Source organism: Thamnophis sirtalis, unplaced genomic scaffold (genome assembly GCF_051295495.1).
Source record: "Thamnophis sirtalis isolate CommonGarterSnake01/CBP01778 unplaced genomic scaffold, rThaSir2_p1.2 scaffold_7, whole genome shotgun sequence".
NCBI lineage: Eukaryota > Metazoa > Chordata > Lepidosauria > Squamata > Natricidae > Thamnophis > Thamnophis sirtalis.
This window is the reverse complement of record NW_028261387.1, coordinates 20351251-20373897: the sequence shown is the minus strand read 5'-3', so window position 1 is coordinate 20373897 and position 22647 is coordinate 20351251. Positions and strand designations below refer to the sequence as shown.

The 22647-nt window shown below is 36.4% G+C and overlaps 1 protein-coding gene across 1 annotated transcript in view; it reads left to right on the top strand.

The window, feature by feature from the left end:
* The window catches only part of ST6GALNAC3 (ST6 N-acetylgalactosaminide alpha-2,6-sialyltransferase 3), a 323722-nt gene that overhangs the window by 137045 nt on the left and 164030 nt on the right, over positions 1-22647 (top strand). The window contains exon 2 of the mRNA XM_087719451.1: positions 5981-6175. Within this exon, the coding sequence (XP_087575577.1) occupies positions 5981-6175 (195 nt within the window). The remainder of the gene's footprint in view (positions 1-5980; positions 6176-22647) is intronic.

Below are 22647 nucleotides of genomic sequence, written 5' to 3'. Positions count from 1 at the left end.
TGCTCAAATAAATAAATTAGCAAAAAGTGGATATGACTAAGGATCGTAACCTAGTCTACAATACCTTTTCTACAATACAAAGAAAGCATTATTTGAAAGCCTTGAGTGAAAACATTCATGATGTTTAGCCATTCTCCAGTCAAGGTCCAATCACTGACAACAATAGAAAATGGAAGCGTGTGACTTGGAACGTAAAAAGAGTAAACGAATTAACAGATGAAATGAAAGAAAAATAAACATGTTGTATTTGTGAAACTAAGAAACAGAGAAAGGAAACAATAGATATCAAAGAAGAGTGACTAATTCTGTTGAGAGGAGTTGATGAATATATGCAGCGAAGTGAAGGTGTAGGTTTAATTATAAATACAATGGCTAAAATAGAAGTATGAATGTACATAGTAATTCCAAGATCCCAAAATGAATAGAATTATCATTATTAGTATTAGCTTACAAAAGATCTGTACACACATAGAAAAATAATAATAAAAGAAATGGGTAATTTGACCGTATAGCAGGAAAGATTGAGTTTGTGAAGGATACAAGAATAATGAAAGGCTCTGAATAAGATCAGCCCCATTTGGTAAACCAGACCAGGAAATCAATTCCTCTGAAAAACTAATGCTACTACTTATATTGTGATTGGCTATAATTAGAGATTCTTGCAAGTGTGATTGTGCTCTACCTTTTCCTCCTTTCTATATTGGTTGTCTGACTCAGCTGCTTCCTAATGTTATTTCATATTGGACTTTAAACATGATTCAGTACTTCTTGCCTACATAATGGTTCCTTCATATCTCTGTCAAGATCATTTTGACACTGAATGTCAGGAATTGATCTTGAAGAAAAATAGATAAGGAGAAAATGAAGGGGGGGGGACAGAAATTATTACTTCTGTAGGAAAGAATATTAGAATATGAATTAATCTCCCCACAGAAGGAATGGAAAGTGGATTTAAGAAGGGGAAAAGACTATTTGGGATGGCATGAAATACTTTTCACACCACAAAAATGATGTGGCATAAAAATGTGGCATAATAAAATGAAAGAGTTTCTAGTTTAAGAAAAAGTGCTTATCAGGGGACGCTGCAAAAATTAGTAAGTCAAATATATTGCACAATGTGTGTAGAGAGAAGAATATAAAAGAAAGTCAAGCACAGTTAAGCTTAAAAGAGATAAAGAAAATGCCGAGTGATTTTTGATGGAAATGGGGAAAAAATGGAGGTGGGAAAAAGCGCTCAACGAAGAGCCTATATAGCAGAGAGATTAGAATCAATCAAAGGAAAGATTGATCTGGAATGAAACTCAAATGAGAGAATGCTAAAAGCAGTATTTTAGAGATCCGTATGGGAATAGTAGTGATGTGTCAAATAATGGAATTAAAAATAAAATTTAAAAGATGAAAAGGAAGTCATAAATGTCAGAATGATGAAAAATTCTAATGGTATGGTTATAAGTGTAGGGAATATAATTTGAGAAGTGTTGAAATATGGATGTGGTTTTTTTTATAAAGCATCTCTGAAGCTTGTTTAATGTGTGTTTGGAGACTGGGAAAACTGATGAATGAAACAATGCTGTTAATATCTCCCTATATAAAAGATAAGCAGGATGAAATACTTTTTTATTTCTTTATTTTTTATTTTATTCATAAGGAAGTTAAAATGCAAAACTAAAAAAAAACCCACAAAAAACACAAAACAATCCAGATATTGCCGTGTTTCCCCAAATATAAGACAGGGTCTTATTGATCCCCAAAATAAGCACTTGGCCTTATTTTTGGGGAGGTCTTATTATTTTTGAGATGCAGGAGCTCCTTAACCTCACCCTGCAGATCAGCTGATCCAGAGAGGGCCGTAAATTCTGTTTCTGTTTCTGGCACACTCTTGCCAGCCCTAGTGTCACTGGGCCTGCTGCTCTTTTTGCAGCCGCTACTAAGAGAAGAGGTGCGGTAGCTAGGATTTGTGGGAATGGCCTCTGTGAGGTTGATCCGTGTGGATGACAGATATGTGTGGCGCATATTGCCCCCTTTCCCCCCAGGAAATGGAGGGGATTTGCTGCGCATGCGTTTAAATATTTTAGGAGAGGGCTTATTTGGGGGGGAGGGCTTATTTGGGGGGAGGGCTTATTTTAGCACATGCGCTCAAAAGTCCGATTGGGTTTAATATCCAGGGAGGTCTTATTGTTGGGGAAACAGGGTAAAAAATTCATTGGAAAAAAACCCAATACATATACACATGTTATCCCCCTATTTGAATACTGATTACTACAATATTGGTTCCCAACCCTTGCAAAACACCCCCCCAAGTTTTAAACAAATAAATATTTGAAAATTATTTACCTGTCATATATATACTATATTAATGACAAAATGTTTAACAGGAATAATAATAAGAGCCAAGGTGGCGCAGTGGTTAAATGCAGCACTGCAGGCTACTTCAGCTGACTACAGTTCTGCAGTTCGGCTGTTCAAATCTCACTGGCTCAGGGTTGACTCAGTCTTCCATCCTTCCGAGGTGGGTAAAATGAGGACCCGGATTGTTGTTGGGGGCAATATGCTGATTCTGTAAACCGCTTAGAGAGGGCTGAAAGCCCTATGAAGCAGTATATAAGTCTAACTGCTATAATAATAAGATAAGGTTAAAATTTCAAATCCTCTGTTAATCAGAGAATTATTGTTATTGTATTCAAAATCTTCATTTCTTGGCCAAGGGAGAAAACGTTGTCCGAAGACATTTTCCATGGTCATGTGACCAGCATGACTATATGCCAAAGGTGCATGGAATGCTGTTACCTACCCACCGAAATGGTACCTATTAATCTACTCGTATTTGTGTGGTTCCGAACTGCTGGGTGGGCAGGAGCGCAGGAATGGGAGCTCACCCATTTCATGGCGCACAGCTCTCAAACCCAGGCTGTCAGTTTTCCTTGATCACTTTGTTTCTCTATTTAGGTAAGAAAATAACTTTGAAATGATGACTCAACCAGGCATGGGTTATCTAATAAAGATCAAAGGTGAAAGCAAATTCAGGAAGGAAGAGTGAGTGATGGAGAGGAAGGGAAATATGAAGAACGAGCAAGGTTTAACGGAATTGAAGAGAACCTCAATGGGAAAAAATGAGTAGTTTAAAGAATGAAAAACAATATATAAAATAGTGTATGGACATTATAGAAAGAAAGATGGGTTTTAAGTTATGGAGAGAAACTATTACTGGTTTTTGTGTAAACCAGATTCCTTGACTTTTATTCAGTATCATATCTTTAATTTTTATACTCAATATTCTTATTCCTTTCTTGTGGTTTGCACAATGTTGCTTATCCAAAAAGGAAATAATATAATTCTTATGTATATGTACATACTATTAAATTAACTTACATGTGATTATTGGGAGAAAGATATACAGTGACATATTCCATTGCTGATGTAGTATGCAGATTTAGTTATGGAATAATGGAGAAATTTATGATAGAAGAATCTTTTGGTTATTGAAAATGAAATACACTCTATTACTTTAAGAAAAAATAACATATGGCTCAAAGACATGATAAATATACTGCATAATCATAGATATTTGGCCTTGATTAAATTCTGCCCACACACAGCTTTACGGTATATGAAAATTGGCAATAGTTTCAATTTGCTGCTTTAGGAGGAAAGAAAAAGAAAAGTGCTGCATTCCTTTTCTGATTAGTACAATTTGGGGTTTTGTAGCTTGACTAACTGATAGTGTGTATGTATGTGTATATATGTGTATATACAAAGGCACACATATATGTTTGAAATATGATTGAACTAGACTTTTATTCATTTTCATTCAAAGTACTACTAGAAAAAGCATAGGTCAAATTTGAAATTGTCCTGTCTTTTGTCTTCAGCACTCATAAATTTAATTTTAAAAAGAGTGATTCATCATGTCTTCTGCTTATTGATTTTGATATACACACTAAGCAGAATGATTCTGATTGCTTCAAGTGAGACAAGATCAGAGTTTTCTTATTATTGAGATTGAATTTTCAGAATTGCTAGAAAAGGATGGCAATACGCATAAATTGCTTAGGTATATTAGGAGTGTGAAGAGGTTGTGTTCATCCAGTTTTATCCTATACCACAAATTGAACGTAGCAATACTAAATTAATGCATGTTTCACTTAGTAAAGATCAACAAAAAGGACCTATAAATGTAATTTTCTTTTTAATATTTGAATATTGAAGCAAATGAAAGGATCGGAGCACATTAAATTATTATAACTTGCTATTAAGGTTTTACTGAATCTTTTTGGTACTTATAATTTTTAAAATAAGATCATAATCCCTAGAAAAATGTTCTTGGTATCAGCAAGTTATTTTACTGATACATTTTTTTGGTATAAATTCTGAGGTTATGACGGGAATGTTCAGATTAAGGTAAAAAAAAATATGACCAGTTTAATCATGTTGAAAAACTGGGGATGGAGTCATGGTTGAGGATTTACACCAAATGGCATTGGGAAGCAAAGAAGAGAGAAAAAAAATTAATGTTGATTCTATTAATATCTGACTACATTATTTTTTCCCCAGAGACTGACCCATCAGGTAAATAGGTTTCTAGCCTTTAAAACAAAATACAAATTGCAAAAAAATGTTATAGCAACTAGAATTCATGTTTGAAAAACCAATAATTAGGGCACAAAATGCAGTTCACGCTCATTAATTTATTTTCCTTGCCAGTTTAGAGTAATTCAATTGCTTTGAGTATGTACAAGAAGAGCAGGAAAAGCTATGGGATGGAGTTAAGCACATCATCAGCTTAGATTTTCAATGTTCCCACAAATGGTCCAACCCCTCCTGAATTCCATTGACCATTATCTGGTACCAGTTTAATGCTGAGTTTTAATTGACTAGATTCTTGTATGTAGACTTGAATAAATCTTCTATGCTTCAACCTAACAACGATCCTGATTCTTTGCGCCTGACGCTGTAAAGTGATTAAATTGCTGCAAATAGTATTTAAATAGGGAGATCTTAAGAAATATAAACTTGAAAATAGGTAACATAATTTTAACTTCTTGCTTTATTCCAAAATCATCCCAAACATGGTCAGTACTCAGTGTTCTTACCATTATTATCTTGATATAGCTTACTATGTTCCTATAAGCTACAGGGAATGAGGACTGTCTTCTAAATTTGTATTTCCACTTCCCTGGAGAAAGAGCCGAGGTGGTGCAGTGGTTAGGGTGCAGTACTGCAGGCCACTTCAGATGACTGTTATCTGCAGTTCAGCGGTTCTAATCTCACCGGCTCAAGGTTGACTCAGCCTTCCATCCTTCCGAGGTGGGTGAAATGAGGACCCAGACTGTGGGGGCGATATGCTGACTCTGTAAACCGCTTAGAGAGGGCTGAAAGCCCTATGAAGCGATATATAAGTCTAACTGCTATTGCTATTGCTAAATTGATGAGTAGCTGTCAGTTAGCAGTCTAAAGATCCCTTAGGGCAGGGCTGTCCAAACTTGGCAACTTTAAGACCCATAGACCTCAACTCCCAGAATTCCCCAGCTAAACATTGAAGTTTTATTTACAAATAGTCCTTGACTTAAAACTATTCGTTTAGTGACCATTTGAAGTTAACAACGGCACTGGCTATCTTTCACACTTACGACCATTGCAACATGTCCGTGGTCACAATGATCAAAATTCGGATGTTTGGCAACTGGTTTGTATTTATGACAGTTGCAATGTTCAGGGTGCAAAGTCAATGATGAAGCCAGATTCACTGAACAGCCATGTTAACTAACTTAACAACTGCAGGGATTCACTTAATAACTGTGGCAAGAAAGGTTGTAAAATGGGGCAAAGCTCACTTAACAACTGTCTTGCTTAGCAGTGGAAATTTTGGGCTCAGTTGTGATTGTAAGGCAAGGACAATCTAGTTGGTTTTACGACAGATTAAAAAATAAATTCGTGTTGAGGTGGGTATTTTTTTTAATTATTTTTTTTATCCCGTTTGCAGCGCAAGGCCGTTGTTGTAATTGGCTTTACAGTCGCATTTCTAATCGTCATCATTGCCCGCCTTACAAATGAAGTCAGCTTTCCTCTCATTCTCAGCTGCTTTGGACAATCCAGTGACCAATGGGTGCCATTTTCCTACACACAAAAACGACATCTAAGGGCTCACTATGGATACCTTAATGTGAAAAATCAAGAGGTAAGGATTCACGTGGAGTTATGTGATGTTCTTTCATAAAGCTAGTTTTAAGTATTCTTTTTTTTATGTTGGTAAATGGAACTGTTAGCTGAAAATGGAAATGTGATTAATTTTTTAAACTACAAATTAAAATTAAGTAGTGGTAATTATTTATAGTAACTCTTTTTGCTTGATTTTAAATCAAGTCATATACAGGTAGTCCTCGACTTACGACCACAATTGAGCCCAAAATTTCCATTGCTAAGCAAGACACTTGTTACGTGAGTTTGCTCCACAGTTATTGAGTGAAACATGGGGTCATTAAACGAATCTGGCTTTCCCCATTTGACTTTGCTTGGTGGAAGCCTGCTGGGAAGATTACAGATGATGACCACATGATTCCAGTTGCCAAGCACTTTCATTTTGATCACGAGACTGTGTGGCTGCTGCAACGGTCGTAAAGAGAAAAGGTCATAACCAGGGGTGAAATTCAGCAGATTCTGACAGGTACTGGAGAGCCAGTAGCGGAAATTTTGAGTAGTTTGTAGAACTGGCAAATACCACCTCTGGGTGGTGCCAGAATGGAGTGGTAATGGAGATTTTGCAATATCCTTCTCCCAGAAGTGGGGAGGGAATTTTGCAGTATCCTTCCCCTGGAGTTGGGAGAGAATGGAGATTTTGCAGTATCCTTCCTCTGCCACACCCACCAAGCCACGCCCACCGAACCGGTAGTTAAAAAAAATGAATTTCACTACTGGTCATAAGTCATTTTTTCCAGTGCTGTTGTAACTTCAAACAGTCACTAAATGAGTGGTTGTAAGTCGAGGACTATCTATGTATAGAACAGGATTTATTATCTATTAAGTGAAGTTGGGATTTGAGCCTTGAATCAAGACCCTCAAGCGCTCATACAAAGCGAAACAACTAGTTTGCTTTTGAAGGGATAAATAATATTTCAATTAGACTGTAACTTTCTTCAGTGAAGATTTTTCATTTAAACGCAGCATCTTCATCATGAGGTATAATTAAAATATCCTCATTCATTAACTGCCGAGAAAAGACATACCTTGGCTAACTTTTGATTAAAGTTCTTTTCATGATGTGGTGCTATTGGAACACTAGACTGGTATTGTAGCTATAGCAACAGCGATCAGAAACAATTTACACAAAGATACTTATAGAACTGTTTACAGTCTAAATCATCTCTGACTTTGGGGTGACGCCAGTGGGAACCCAAGGTGAATTCACTCATTGTATATAATTTGCTAAGCTCTTCTGAAAAACAGCTATTATAGACTTTAAAATAATTAGTCTGTAAATTAAGGATGCTGGTTTCCCCTCTTGAGAATACAATTACTATTTTTGCTCTAATGATACAATTTTAATTGATGAGCTGAAAGAATGCTCTATTAATTCGGTAGATTAAATGTGTGTAATAAAGAGAAGAGAAAACTTTTTTTTTCTAATGATATAATTGTTTTTAAGATTTTTTTTAAAAAAAAAGTCTCTAGAAAATTACATTTTTCCTGGGCCTAGTGAATGAAGTAGGTACTGTACAATGGGTACAAGGTAGGCGCTTTGTTGTAGCGCTTTATTTATTGTGCACTTGTAGTCCATGCAGATGTGGACAGACGTGTCAGATTTGACAGGTGTCACTATAAGGGTCTCTCAGCATACGTGATCAACCGGTTCTAGGATTCCCTGGCTCACGAGCTTGTCAATTTCCCTGCCAATTTTGGGATGGAGAGCAAGAGGTACTCTCCTGGGTTTTAGCCTAATAGGGGCTATGTTGGGGTCCAAACTAAATAAAATTGGAGTCCCCACATACTTACCCAGACCGATGCCGAAGACGTCCTTGAACTCCTTAAAGATGGTGTCAGCGCTGTTGTCTTTCAAGGCGTTGATACCGGTCACTTCTAGGCTCAGGGCTTGGAACCAATCTAGCCCTAGGAGGCTCTGCAGATTGCCGCTCACCACTGTCACTGGGAGTTTCCCGCTGAACTTTTTTAATTTCACCTGGAAGATGCCTTGGCCCACGATGGGAACCTGGTTTCCCTGGTAACCGCGTAGGCGGATATCAGGGGTGCGTAGATGCTGCTTCTGTAGGCTAGGGATAGCCTGCTTAAAGTTAGACCACGGCAGGATGGTCAGCGATGACCTGGTGTCGATTGCCATCTCACATGAAGAGTCTTCGATGAGGACCATGACCTTCAGCTTTTTGAGCCACCTGGTGCAGACTTGGCCGATTGACCTATGGTAGGTGACTCTATTGTCGCCCGCTGAATGCCTTGATGGCTTCTGCCAGGCCCCTGGGATAGGCCTCTGTTGGTGGTTTGGTGCACTTCTAGGCTGCCAGGTGGTAACAGGGAATTCACTCCAGCACACCTTGGCGATGTGCCCCTTTCTCTCGCAGCACTGGCAGGTTGTGTCATAGAAACAGCAAGCTGATCTAGCATGGTCTCCTCGGCAGCTAGTGCAAGGTGGGAGATGCAATTGGAATTTGCACGCTGGCTGGGCGTGGCTACTGCACATGTGGCAGCTGTCATCTTCCTCACTTTCTGAGCTCTGCAGCCTCGTGATGTATACGTGTCCTCTTTCGCAGTCTTGTGGTACAATTTAACGCCGCAAAGTCTCAGTAGATTTGGCCGCTGATTCGGATGCCCTGCCTCATCCAAGGTGATCTGCAGAGTGAGGTTAGATTTAGTGAGTAACTTCCTCTGCAGGGTAATGTCCTGCACACTGCAAATTATGCAGTCCAGAATCAGCTCGTCCAGGTCTCAGAATTCACAGTATGCTGAGGCCTTGCGAAGCACTGCAACATACTCATTAATTGACTCGTCCTCTTTCTGGTTTTTGATGTTAAACTCATGCCGGCGAACGTGCTTGGATGGCTTGGGTGCATAGTGGGTCATTAACGTCTGCTGCAGCACGGACCAGGTGACTGCTTGAAGCAGTGTCAGCTCAGAAAAGTTTTTCGCCATCTTGAACACTTCCTGGCCACAGTATCCAAAGAACATGTTCTTGCAGCCTTCAGGAAGGCCCATGAGGTCGTTTGCCTCAAGGAAGCAGTCAAATTGTAGCATGTATGATTCCCAGTGCTCGGTGGCTGGGTCATACGGAGTCAGTGGGGCGTGCATAGCCATTTTGTATACAGAATGCGATTTGAGTTTGCTGCTCAAAAATGGCTGCTCGAAGCCATGCTGAGCTCCGGGCTGGATGTACTTGCTGGATTGCTACGCTCTTTTTGGTTCGCCTAGTTGCCTTCCAATCCCATCCTCGTCGCCAGTGTTAGATTGGGTAATGGATAGGCACACATAGGCTTAACGGTAACAACAGTTCTTTAATAAGCACAACAAGTGAGAACAAACCAGCAAAGGTTGAGTCTGACAGCAGCTCTTTTATAGGGAGCTGTCAGACCCTTCGACCAATAGGATTAAACCTCTGTTCCCGCCAGAACAGAGGACCTTGGTTGAAACCACTGTAGTTAGAATTGATAAAGTAAAGTGGCAATCAACAATTTTTATTTAGCAAAGACAGCAGATTTGTAATATTTTGCTTTGAAGATATACATATGAAATTTAATTACATTATTGTATATTCTACTCACAAAGGAAAGTTGAACAAATACATTGTCTTGTTTGCTTTAATTTTAATGTATCATCTGTTTTGATTATTATTCTGTCCTTCTTTGGCCTTTCTCAAATTTCCAATGACACCCCCTTTGTTTTAGTTTCCTCATTTATTTTGCATTTAATTTTATTTATTTACATAATTTGAAAAAAAAGTCTTGTTTTTTTATCTCTCTCTTCCTACCCTTATTTTCTCACTATGCAGTAGACACAGAAAAATATCTGATATCTAACATGGAATTTTATACGGAAAATGGGAATTGACATCTTTAGAATTGCATAAATTTGGGACCAGAAATGAAATCAGTATCTTGTGAAATGAAATCAACAAATCTACTTTCTTTTGCTTTGTTTTGTTTTTTAATATTACCAAAATTGGTAGATAGATTACATTTAGAAATTATTTCATTAGTTTGGAATAGGAATAGGAATAGACAGCCTCAGGTTTACAGGCTTAATAGAGGACATAGTATTCCTGTCTTAGTGCTACAAAGCAGGTAAATATCATGCAGAATTAAATCAGAGTCCAAGGCAGAGCTATCCTTAAAGTTCCAATTTAATAAGACAGACATATTGGCACATCTGTGGAATCCCAAATCTAAAAGCTTCCTGGGATTTCACCCAGTTGAAATTCATGAACTTATTCCCACACCATAAATCCATCACATGGTCCAATCTTCTTCAGCCACGCTGACATCTCCACCCAGCTGGTTCTGGTCAGGTGCAGAGGTGCAGAGACAAAATATGACCTTGGGCTTCTAGAAAGGAATGACAACAACATATTCTACAATTCTACTCATTTCTATTCCCCCTTCCAATTACTACACTAATGAAACAGCATAATGAAATATAGAGAGTGTGGCAGGCCAAAGATTCTAAAAAGGAATATGACTGCCGGCCTGACACAAGTAACTGAAATTAACTCAGCCAAACTTAGCCAAAACTAAGGTGGAAAACTAATCAGATTAGCTGTGTTTCCATAGTACGGACAATAGAAGGCAGTTGAAGTTTCTCTGATGTGGGGATCAAAGCAGAACTCATTGTTTTCTCCTGCAATTATTTCTTTGGAAAAGCATTCCTTTATGTGGATGTTCACTGTGAACCACCATGGCTGGAGAATGAATAATGGGAGACTGCTGCTTCTTTAAAACCTATGAAGACTTTCTGAACCTTGTTTTCCAGGAACTGTGAGGTAGAAAGAAGTATTTCATCAGCTTTATTCTTGCTTCTATTTTATGGAAGCAAAAACGTCGTAAGATTCATTAGTTGCTTTCATTTTCTATCTTGACATTTTGAATCTATCTTGGACATAACTCTTTTATTTTGCTTACTGAAAGCAACATTTAATTTAAAACATTTTTAAAATTGTAAAATATTTAATCAATACACGATAGCTTAGTTCTTCTTTGCTTTATGCTACTTTGTTTTCATTATCATTTCCTCATTAAACAGATGGCAGCGGCCACCAGAATTTTTATTACAAGATGGATTTAATAAAACAAATGGTCTTTCTGGATAGGAATTGTATTAGTATAGTATGATATTTTATGTTAACTATTATATAATTTTGATGTGTGCCACACAGAGTCACTTTTTCATGAGGTGGGCATATAAATTTGATGAATGTACCCCATTAGGAACATCAAAACATATATTTTGAAAGAGGAAAAAAAAACCATAGTGATCTGATTATGCATTTTGAAAAATACATGATTACACAAGGAACACATACAATGTTAACAATTATTTGCTTTCTGAATAGCACTTTATAGACATGACTGGTTTATTTACAGTCAACAACTAGTTTAGAGCAAAAATCGCTACTTATTGAGTTTTGTTTTATACATAAACAAAACATATGCAGGTAGTCCTCAAGATACTACAGCTCACTTAATGAAAGAATGGAAGAAAGTATTATGTCAGAATATCTACCAGTGGGGCATGATACATAAATTATTAGAGAAATAGATGTAATAGATGTCATAGACTTGTTTTGGTAAAATGAAGAACATTAATTGCCTCAGATAATGATTAATGCTACGCAAAAACCTAGGAAAGTTAGATGGTAAATTTCTAAAACTCAAAATTTGCTTGGCCAGTGGTAAACAAATGCGTTCCAGAATTGCATGACAAGACTGATAAATACAAAACAGTAGCTTATGTTACCTTTTCCATCATCCATAATGAGATCAGGGGCAACCAGGAGTCTCTTGCTATTTCATGAAATTGGCTAATTCAAGCAGCATCAGGGTGAAAACTAACATACAAAAATATCATAACCTGCTTTTGACCCTGCTCTACTTTAAATGAGAACATGCCACGAAAGAAACATCTGCAGTGATATAAAGGATAGTGGATACACTCTTTATATCATTCCATCACAACATCTTAGGAAAGATGGGTTGATGAAAGAATGAAAATACCCCTTGCTGTTATAAAACTAAACATATAGCTGGTCCCTGGATCTTGCCTCCCACAGAGAAGCCAATATGCAGTGATGAAAACATGTGTTCTACTTATCTTGCTGTCCTTAGCAATTGATCCTTAGATAAAAAGTTTTTAACTCAGGGGGTTGCATATAGTCATCATGTTAAATTCTGGAATGGCAAAGGACTTCTACTGACACCATTAATAATGATTTATGATTTAAAGGAGCATCATATGACAGATACACAATAGAAAATCTAAGCAATTAAGCTAAAATAATAACATATGGCTCATATGTATCTCAAGGAGACTTCATTGGAACAACTTCTTGAATACAGTTGAGTAACTGAGAAGGGCAGTTTCTTTAGACATTTCATATAATCAATACATATATAAGCTTAGCTTGCTCTTACGGAAGCCGAATGCTGCTAATACCTTTGCTGACTTTTTTTCTTATAAAAAATTTATCTCGTTGCTCTTTAAGTACCCTCACATATTATTTTATAAAGTGCAAAATGTCCCAAGCTAGATCTCTATTTGTGTTGTTTTCTCATCACAATTCTTTTCTTTCTAAAGTCCTTGGATTTTTGTCATTGAGACAATACATTGTACAGCATTCCATCTAATGTAGCCCGTGAATACTTCATGAATTACATAAACACTGATGATAGCAGGATATGTTGCATAGAAAGTCTTAATAAATAACTCTGGCAATGTTTATATTCAGAGCAAACTGACCTTTCAAGTTGAGTGGAATTCAAACCACTCTGTAGTCAGTTTGGGTAATCCCATCAAGTGACAAATCTCATCCAGTGTAATTGTTTCCATTTTGAGAATGGAATCCAAGACTTTAGATTAGGACTTAACAGTAAAAGTAAAAATTTAATAATTGCCATATCAAAGGGAAGAAATAACAATAGCTACATAAATCATCTGCAATCATTCATAAATATTGATTTTTCCTACGTAGGTCATTTCTTGTTCTCAACACAGTTTACATCTATGAGGCAAACATAATCAGCAAATAATGATGTGTTGTATGAGTACAAAAAGAATAATGTTAGAAATGGTCAAATTCCTTGATTTGAAAAAATTATGAACGGTGCCTGAAAAATGTTCACAAAAGATAAAAAAAAATAAAGTATCTTCAGGATTAAAAATCTTTAGTGTGGTGCTGGTAGCATTACTGTTTCCTTCTGATTCCTAAACATTCTGTCTTCAGTGTGTCAAAAGAAAGTTCAGTTAGAAGAAATGTTCTTGCTGATGGCTTAATGTTCATTATCTGACACTGAGTAGGCCATCAATAGCTGGGCTATTGTGTATGTCAGTGCACAGCTGAAGCTCTTCTCAATTTCTCCACTTGCAGGGTTCACTTAAAGTGAACTAAGACTGGTAAGTGACAATGCAGAGGCAAAGTCAGTCACAAAATAAGATCTGATTGAGGCGAAGGTTGGCCTAATCAGAGTTTGTACTTTACAGTCCAAATCTAGAAATTGTTCAGTCCTTTTACGCAGCATGTGTTATGGAATTATATGTTCAGTTTTCCTCAGATCAAGAAAAAACATTTACTTTTTGACTAGCTTGAGCCTACCTCCACCTTTTAGACAGAAAAGTGTGGAATGTTGTCTACTTTGTACAGTTTTCTTCACTATGTAGGAAAAAGACACACAGGATGGTGTTTTCTGTCTCTATATTTCTACCCAGGATGCCATAAATGTACATGTGATTCATGGTGAGGAAAAATACTGCTCTATTAGCATTATCTACATACCTGCTTTGTTATTGTTTCCATTTATGTAGCCCCAATACTATTCAATGCATGACCCCTACCTGTTTCACAAATGCAGTTCAGCTAGAATAGAAGGATGCTAAAGTCTGAAGGAAACAACTTTTGATAGAAACAGCCCAGTGATATCAGAAAATTAGCATGAAAAAATGTCATAGCAAAAGCACTTTAAGGCCTTTCCTTAGTTGATAAAAATTATACTGTACTACACCCAAAATAATGGGCCTCGCTGCTTAGTAGAACAGTAAATACAGTATGTCAGTAAAGGTTTGCATGGTGTGTATTTGCATATACAATACAGTATATTGTGTAGCTGATTCATTATCATCTAGGAACTAACATCACAGTCCTTGTTCATAACCTATTTTCTACTTATTTTAGTTAAATGGTACTCTTATTTTCATTTGCTAGGGAAAGAATAACCTTGTAGAAAGTTACTCAGTTTAGAGTGGGTTTTTATAAAAACAAGCCTAAAGTCTCAATATATTTCCAATAGTGCCCAATTCTGCAGCTGTTTGGAGGCTATTGTACTTACTTCATTTTCCAAGGAGCATGCACTGAAAGAGTTTCCAAGTTTTCTTTTTTTAAAGCTTGTTTCTACATGCACTCTTGCTCCTTGGAAAATGAAGTAAGTACAATAGCCTCCAAACAGCTGCAGGCACTAAGGACAATGAGCTAATGACTTAGGCAATATTGGCACTGTGAAATATAACTGCTAGTAACAATCAGTTAATAACCTAACACCTCAATGGAATAAATTGCTCCCACCACCTATAATTTCTCCTTTCCTATTTTTCTCCACCTTTATTTATGGGGAGAAGGATGAAGGTGAAAATGGTGGCTGTGTCACTTGATGCATTTGGTTCCCCTAAGAGGCAGTTTCTGGGATGGTGAGACAAGAAAAGTGCAGTGCCTGGAGAGAGCAAAATTGATGATGATTCAATAGAAGCAACTGTAAATGAAGACTGCTTATGTGGAAGGTATAATTAGCATCAATTTGCCTTAAAAATAGTTTATCTGAAAAGAAACATGCCAGCAAAGATAAGGTTTATCATCTTTTTCTAGAAATAAGTTATGTACTGTATATAAAGAGCTAAATCTCACATTATCTTGCCTGGATGATCTATTGTGTTATGCATTCAAGCATGAAGTACTATATATACTTTGCATGAACCACACACACACACTGCCCATTTATTCTGATATTGTATGTAGCAGCCTTTCACAATTCGGAACTTCCTCTACATATGTTGAGACCACAATTCCTCACTTTCCAAACAAGCATGCCCAAAAGTTACATACATTGACTGAAAATTTTGAGAGTCATTGCTCAAAGACATTTGGTGAATATATCAGATTGGGTAAGATTGATGTGATGGTGCTTCCGTTTCTGGATTTCAAAACCAAAAGGTTATTTTCCAAGGTTTGGTTGTTATTATCAAAGATGTCATTTCTACTGTTGAAAATTTTGCCAAACTGCTTTGATTTGGATATATTTGGCAATCATTGGGCAGAGCATTATGGAACGTGCTTATATGGAGGATAACTGAGCAAGTTAGAAATGTGCTTTTAAACTCTGCTTTTTTCAGACATTTTGTTGGATTATGATTTCTGTGTTAGGGTGTTCTCTAATTGATTTTCACCAAGTGCTTGAAATAATATCTATAATTTGCCAGTTCAACAGCAGGAGCATTCCAGTTTTGTAGAGGGTGATATTTTCTAACTAATGCATTTTGATCCTGAAAAACATAAAAAAGCAGTTCTGCCTGTATATATAGTTCTACTTTATTGACTTAAATACAGTTAGTAGACATGGTTTATCATCATAGTGGACATTGCAGTTATGCTAAGAAATTTCGGAATCAGATATTGTTAGTTTAGAAACTAAACTAACTAAACTGAAAACTAAAGCTTTACTTTTAGAATGGCGATAAACAAGTGGAGGGAAAAAAAGGACGTTGTTTTTCTTATGACTATGGTGGCAAGATTCTTATATACTATAAATGTGTTATATATAAATATTATTAAGATGGGAGGAAAGAAAAATACATACCCACAATGAAAAAAATGGAGTTTAAAATTAATTTAACTACCAAGATGGTGAAATGGACCGATTTGCTCAGAAACAATAAATTTCATGGAACCCAGAGTTCCTACGATAAAGGAAAGCATCAGCTTTTGACCCTGAGTTTTGAAAATTAGGTTGAATTTGACTTGAGAAATATTGTAGTTTTTTTTTAAACATAAAGTTACTTAAATTTGATAACTTGATAGATTGTAGATGATGATAGATAGATGGTAGATAGAAGATAGAGAAATGAACAGATAGACAGATATAGTTGTTAAGGATAAAAAGCCTAGGAAATGGAACTCCATTCCTCCCCCAACATCTCATTGGGAGAATACTGAAGCAGCTACAAGTGTTGGTTAAGAATTTGGTTAAGAAATTACACACATTTTATAACAAGAATGAGATTCAATCAGTGAGTTTCTCTATTGAACATATTAATTTTCATTAATGTAATCTAATGGGTGCCTATTCTTTAGGATTGTAATGATGATTGTATTAGTTTTAGCACTCTAAAACAGCATCTATTGATATATGTTCATATTTATGACTGAATACATTGTCTTTGAAAATTTGTATCTCCTGATTATTCAAGATAATCAGTAATATTAATCTCATGTACTATTTGATGTCCAGTTTAATTTTAAGCTTCAACATGGCCTGAGCTTTGAACTTGTACAATACTTTCCTGAAGACTTAATCTTTCAGATGAATTTTAATATGTGAAACTGGCATACTGGGAGATATCAAGAAATCCAGAGTGGCTTGCAAAGATGCGTTTGATCTTAACATATCTGAAGGCTATTGAATAGCTTTATTATGAAACATATTAACATCTCACTTGAATAACTTTACAGTTGAATCTTTCCATACCATTAAAAAGAATGCTTTGGGAAAGAATTATGTCTCTGAAATATAACATCTGCTATTTTTTATTATTCAAGATAATAGCAGCATTAATGTCCCGATTCACAGCAACATCGTCTAATTTGTGGGGTACAGAACTCATATTTTCATTTGTAATTGATACAAGATAGAAATTTGTTCAGCCTCTCGGTGTGATTTATTTTTATGCCCACAGGTTTTAACAAACCTTTTTTTTCGCGGGGGGGGGGATATAGTTCTATTCCCACTTATGCATTATTCATTTCCATATCTGTGTGTATATACTTATGTATACACATATATAGATATATACATACATACATATCACATCACATATCAGAATCTTACTCATCTGAAATAATAGAATCATGGAATGGGAAGGAGCCATTAATCCAATCCCCAGCTCACTGCAGGAATCCAAATTAAGTCAGCCCAGACAGATGGCTGTCTAGCCTTTCGTTGAACATAGCCAATGCAAGAAAGCTTACCAGTTCTATATATAATTGGTTCCACTGTCAAATTGCTCTTACTGTTCGGATTTTTTTTAAATAAAATTCAATCAGAATCTCTCTTCCCATAGTCTGAATCTGTTATTCTCTATTCTGCACAGTGAATGATGAATAGCAGGTCCTAACCACTTCCCATGTGACATTATTTCAGATATTTGAGGCTGGTTTCTTTGAATTCCTTCCAGAAGTTCTAATTCCTCTTCATAAGTTCATCCTTTTTGCCTGTGTGTGAATAGTTTCATTTTTCTAAAACTACATGGAAGAACTTGACAAGAAAACTAGGGTTGGGATCTGACTAACTCAAAATTGAATGGTTACTTCTTGTGATTTGGAAACGATTTTTGGTTGTATCAAATTGTATCAACCGCTGATTCACATTTTGTTCACAATTATCTACTGTTTTAATAACTTTTTTCACATTTTTCAAGCTATTGTATCTCCTTTGCTAAGCATGTGTTTTTTATTTCCTAAATTAAGAATTTAGCATTTTAATCTGTTAAATATCATTCTGATATTTTCTGTCCATTTTTTTTAAAATTTTAGGATTGCTTTGAGTGTTATTTCTTTCTAATGGGGCATTACCCATGACACCTAATTATATGTCCTTTGCAGCTTTGAGAAGCATTCCCTTATTTTGTCATCCAGATCACTAATCATCAACATCTACAGCAGGACCAAGGAATGAACCTTACAGCATCCCTACTTCACACCTCTTTCTGGTTTGCAGATTGATATAGAATCTTTGAGTGCAATTTTCACACAACCAGTGTAGCAACTTAATGATGCCATCCAGGCCTAGATATCAAATTCACACAATGCATTAAGGAAATACCCAATTAAAAAATGAAGTTTCAATATTAACATGGCAAGATTGTTCTTGTCAAATCTGTATTGAATTTATTACACCTCCTTTCCTGGGTTTTACAGGTTGTTCTCTTAAAATATGCTCTAAGGTTATCCCAGATACACAAGTCTAACTTACTGAAGAGACAAGTAACTTAGCCCAAACTCCTCCTACATTCACCCAAAAGCACACCTTCCTTTTGGAAAAAATACCTTTGGGACAACTATGACCTGGATGCAGGGGTCGGTTGCTGCCGGCATTACTGCCAGTTCAGTGTGCATGCACATTTGTACATAAATAGGTCTGTGCATGCGCAAAACATTTTAAAAATGGAAGGGAAATTGTGCAATGAAAATTGTTCTGTGCCTGCACAGAACTAAAAATCAAGATGGTGCCGCCATAGGAGAACCGGTCTGGGGGCTTGGCAGGCCTGGGTTGCTACCAGTTCCAGAGACCAAACCTCTAGCGGTCCAGCCAAACCAGTCCAAATCAGTAGAAACCCACCACTGCCCGGATGATTGAGAATATACATAGATATATACTACTTAAGGTTACAATCACAGGTCAATAAAGCAAAGGACTGTAAACAAAGCAAAGGCCTACCCAAAAAGTTTGCTTTGAAATAGGAGCATGCACAAGAATCATCCTAGTTAGTCTATGTTTCAAAGAGCTATGTTAAGGTTGTTGGTCAATCCAATGGTTCAAGAATCCACACACGTGTCCTGCATGAGCCAGAGATCAGATGTCTCTATGCTAGCTGAGAGGCCTTATATTGCTTCATCTGGCTTTTCCAGCTGCTCTGGTGATGCCTGTGTGTTTGATCAACCTCATGTCCTGAACTTGGACCATGACAGGTGCATCTCTAGGCTGATGACCCTCAGCAAATATTTTGGAATTCAGTAATGATGAGTCTCAAGCAAAATGGTTAATCCCATCATTTCCCAGTGCTCAAACCTGGGAAAAACTGCTGTCTCCTTATAAGGACAGAGCATATTTGGGCAATCTCCATCCTCTCCTTATCTGGAGAGGTTCCAAGGAACTAGTTTACTCACCAGTTCCTTGTATTTGCTGTGGTCATTGGCTCTACTTTTGTAGAGCCATTTGCAAAAACCTACTTAAGAAGTTGGTACATCAAAATAATTTTAAGCAAAAAAACACATTCATGAATTTTCCCTGCTATAAATATAGTTCAATATCCAGAAAAGCATATAAGCATGAATACAAGTTCTACATGTTGCCCTCTGTATAGTGATTAAAATATCTAGATCTCAGTGGAGAAGATATTTACAACACTACCAGCTCGTGTTCAGAAACAAGAACAGCTGTGCTGCTAACAGAAAACACACATCTCGAGTAAGACAAGCAGGCTGAAAATTATGTGTTGGCAGTTAACATTTTTATTTGTACATACTGCTATGCAAAGCTAAAAGGAAATATCACCCCTCTAGGATTAATACATTCTGCAACATAAATGGAGAAAATAGCCTGACATCAGAAGAAGATTTAGCTGATTAAAATATGTGCCTTTGCTATTGCATTTTCAGTTTATAAAATGAAATTAAAGCAATGTGCATGGACATTTTTGTTCCAAACTAGTTGCATAAATACTTAAACTACTGGATTGGACCAGTGAAACCCTGCTTTAAATCCCCACTGAAGAACAAAACACTGTGATCTTAAACCAGCCATTCTCTTTCAACACACAAGGTTATTGCAGAGATAAAAGAGAGACCTTTATCTATGCTTCCTCAAGCTGTCAAGGAAAATATAGAATAGAAATATTTTCCTGGAAATATGACACAAATTGTAATATAATTATAAGAATAATCTATAAGAATAAGAATAGACATATAATATGTCTAGCAGCAATTACCAAAATGATCAACACATGCAAACTGCTTAATCTTTACAAACGAAATAAGTTTCCACTCATTTGCTCTACAAAGTGTAATAAAAGATGCCAATCTCTATAGCTTACATGCCTGTATTATTGGTTTCTCATTCGAAAGCAGAAGCACAAAAATCCTGTGTTGTAACTTTTGTGTTCCTTCTAATAAATTTACTAATCAGAGCTTTGTTTTTTTGGATGTTAAAAGGGAATGATAATTCCGGAAATGGGTTGGTTTCAAGAGAAAGTTGGAACAGTAATGATATTTATAACTCTCTGAATCAAATCAAGCCCTAAATTTTACATACATCCTAGGCAACATTTGGATAGAACCATATCAGACCCCAACTATTTTTCTTATTTGTATATTTATGGACATTCAAGGGTTTAAAAAAGCATCTCAAAACTGTGCCTGTTTAAAAGAATTAATTTTGCATGTACAAGTATTCCTTGACTTACAACAATTTGTTTAGTGAGCATTCAAAGTTACAGCAGCATTGAAAAAAGTGACTTTTGACCATTTTTCACACTTAAGGCTGCATCCCCATAGTCACATGATTTACATTCAGATGCTTGACAACAATTTATGACCGTTGTAGTGTCCAGAGGTCCTTTGACTGTCTTTTGCAATCTTCTCACAAGCAAAGTCAATGGCAAGCCATTAGTAACACTTAACAACCGTGTTAATGTAATGACTACAGTGATTCGCTTAACAAATGGGGCAAGAAGAGTTGTAAAATGGGATACAGCTCACTTAACAAATTTCTCGCTTAGCAACATACATTCTGGGCTCAGTTGTGGTTGTAAAGCAAGGACCAGCTCTACTTTACAAATACAATATCAGGTTTTTTTTCCCCCTGGTGGTTTCATCTATAGTATTGTCAATCATCTCCAGTTGTGGTCTACTTCCATTCACATTTACTTTTGCTTCAACATATTATGGGGAAGCCACAGCCAAAGATCTCTGCCAAATGATAGACAGTATATGGTGTGTATATGGAAATGTATGTGTATCCAAGTCAAGATTGCACAGTTGGTCACTTTTTACATAATGCGTAGTTTCTAGAAGGATTAATATTGAGCTTTTTACATCTACTGTCCTTAAATTATATTAAGATAATATTTTATTATATTAAATGATTAATTATCTTTTATTATCTTATCTTGACAATATTTATCTATTAAACATAATTATATTAATCCAATGTTTAAATTTACAGTTTTATTTTAATTATAGATACTTTTAGGTCTATTTTTACTGTACGGATCATGTCTTTGATGGATGACCTATGCTAGAAACTGAATGGGGAGAGTGCGATCCTGCTCTACCTCTAGCCCATTAGCAGCTATTGAGAGCATCATTTACAGTATCTTTATAGATTTCCTGGAAGGATTAGTCTTTCAAAAGTAGTGCTTTACAATGCTTCTAGTCATTCCTATCTAGTTGAGGTCCACAAGGTGGTGTTAGGGGACTTCTGTTCAACAGCTAGGGCCACTGACTTCTGTCCTGCAGCTTCTGTCTTCCCATGTTTTTCTACCTGTAAATAAACATAATGGTATGGTGTAATGACCTTGAGGGACCAGAGAAAGAGATGCTGCTAGGGATTGGTCAAAGAAGAGAGGGAAGAGCCCCTAGTGGCTTAACAATCAGAGAATTAACTGGATTCCATTTTTGTTGCATATTTAATTAATTAATGACTTAATTTCTGAATGAAGAGCTACCTGCCAGATTTGTATGCCGCCCGGAGTCCTTCGGGAGTGGGCAGCATACAAATCAATAAAACTATAAACTCAATAAAACTATAAGAGCCAAGGTGGCGCAGTGGTTAAATGCAGCACTGCAGGCTACTGCTAGATCAGCAGGTCAGCGGTTCAAATCTCACCGGCTCAGGGTTGACTCAGCCTTCCATCCTTCCGAGGTGGGTAAAATGAGGACCCAGATTGTTGGGGGCAATATGCTGACTCTCTGTAAACCGCTTAGAGAGGCCTGAAAGGCCTATGAAGCGGTATATAAGTCTACTGCTATTGCTATTGCTATTGCTAATAAAACTATTCATTTTCACATAATTAATTATAAATATATTTGGGTCTCTCTCATTTTCTCATATAATTCATCATTTCGCAATAACGTTCCTTCCACTGATCTGAACCTTACGTATCTATAAAAATATATATTTTGGCAACAAAAGATTTAAAATATAGTTCTATAGTTTATTTTATCATTTTTATCCCTGTTACAGCATGCACTTTAAAAATACAGTATGCTTTCTCTTTAGAAATGGGCTGTTGCTGGATTAAAATCATTTGACAGTGAATTGCATTATGGCATATCTCAAATTATTGTTTTATCTTTCATAAAGTATGAAACTTTAGTACCTTCCCATTTGTTATTTCTAGAATTGCCTTGATAGAGGATCTGACAGTCCTGGAGTGAAATGTAGTTTCAGAAGCTTCACT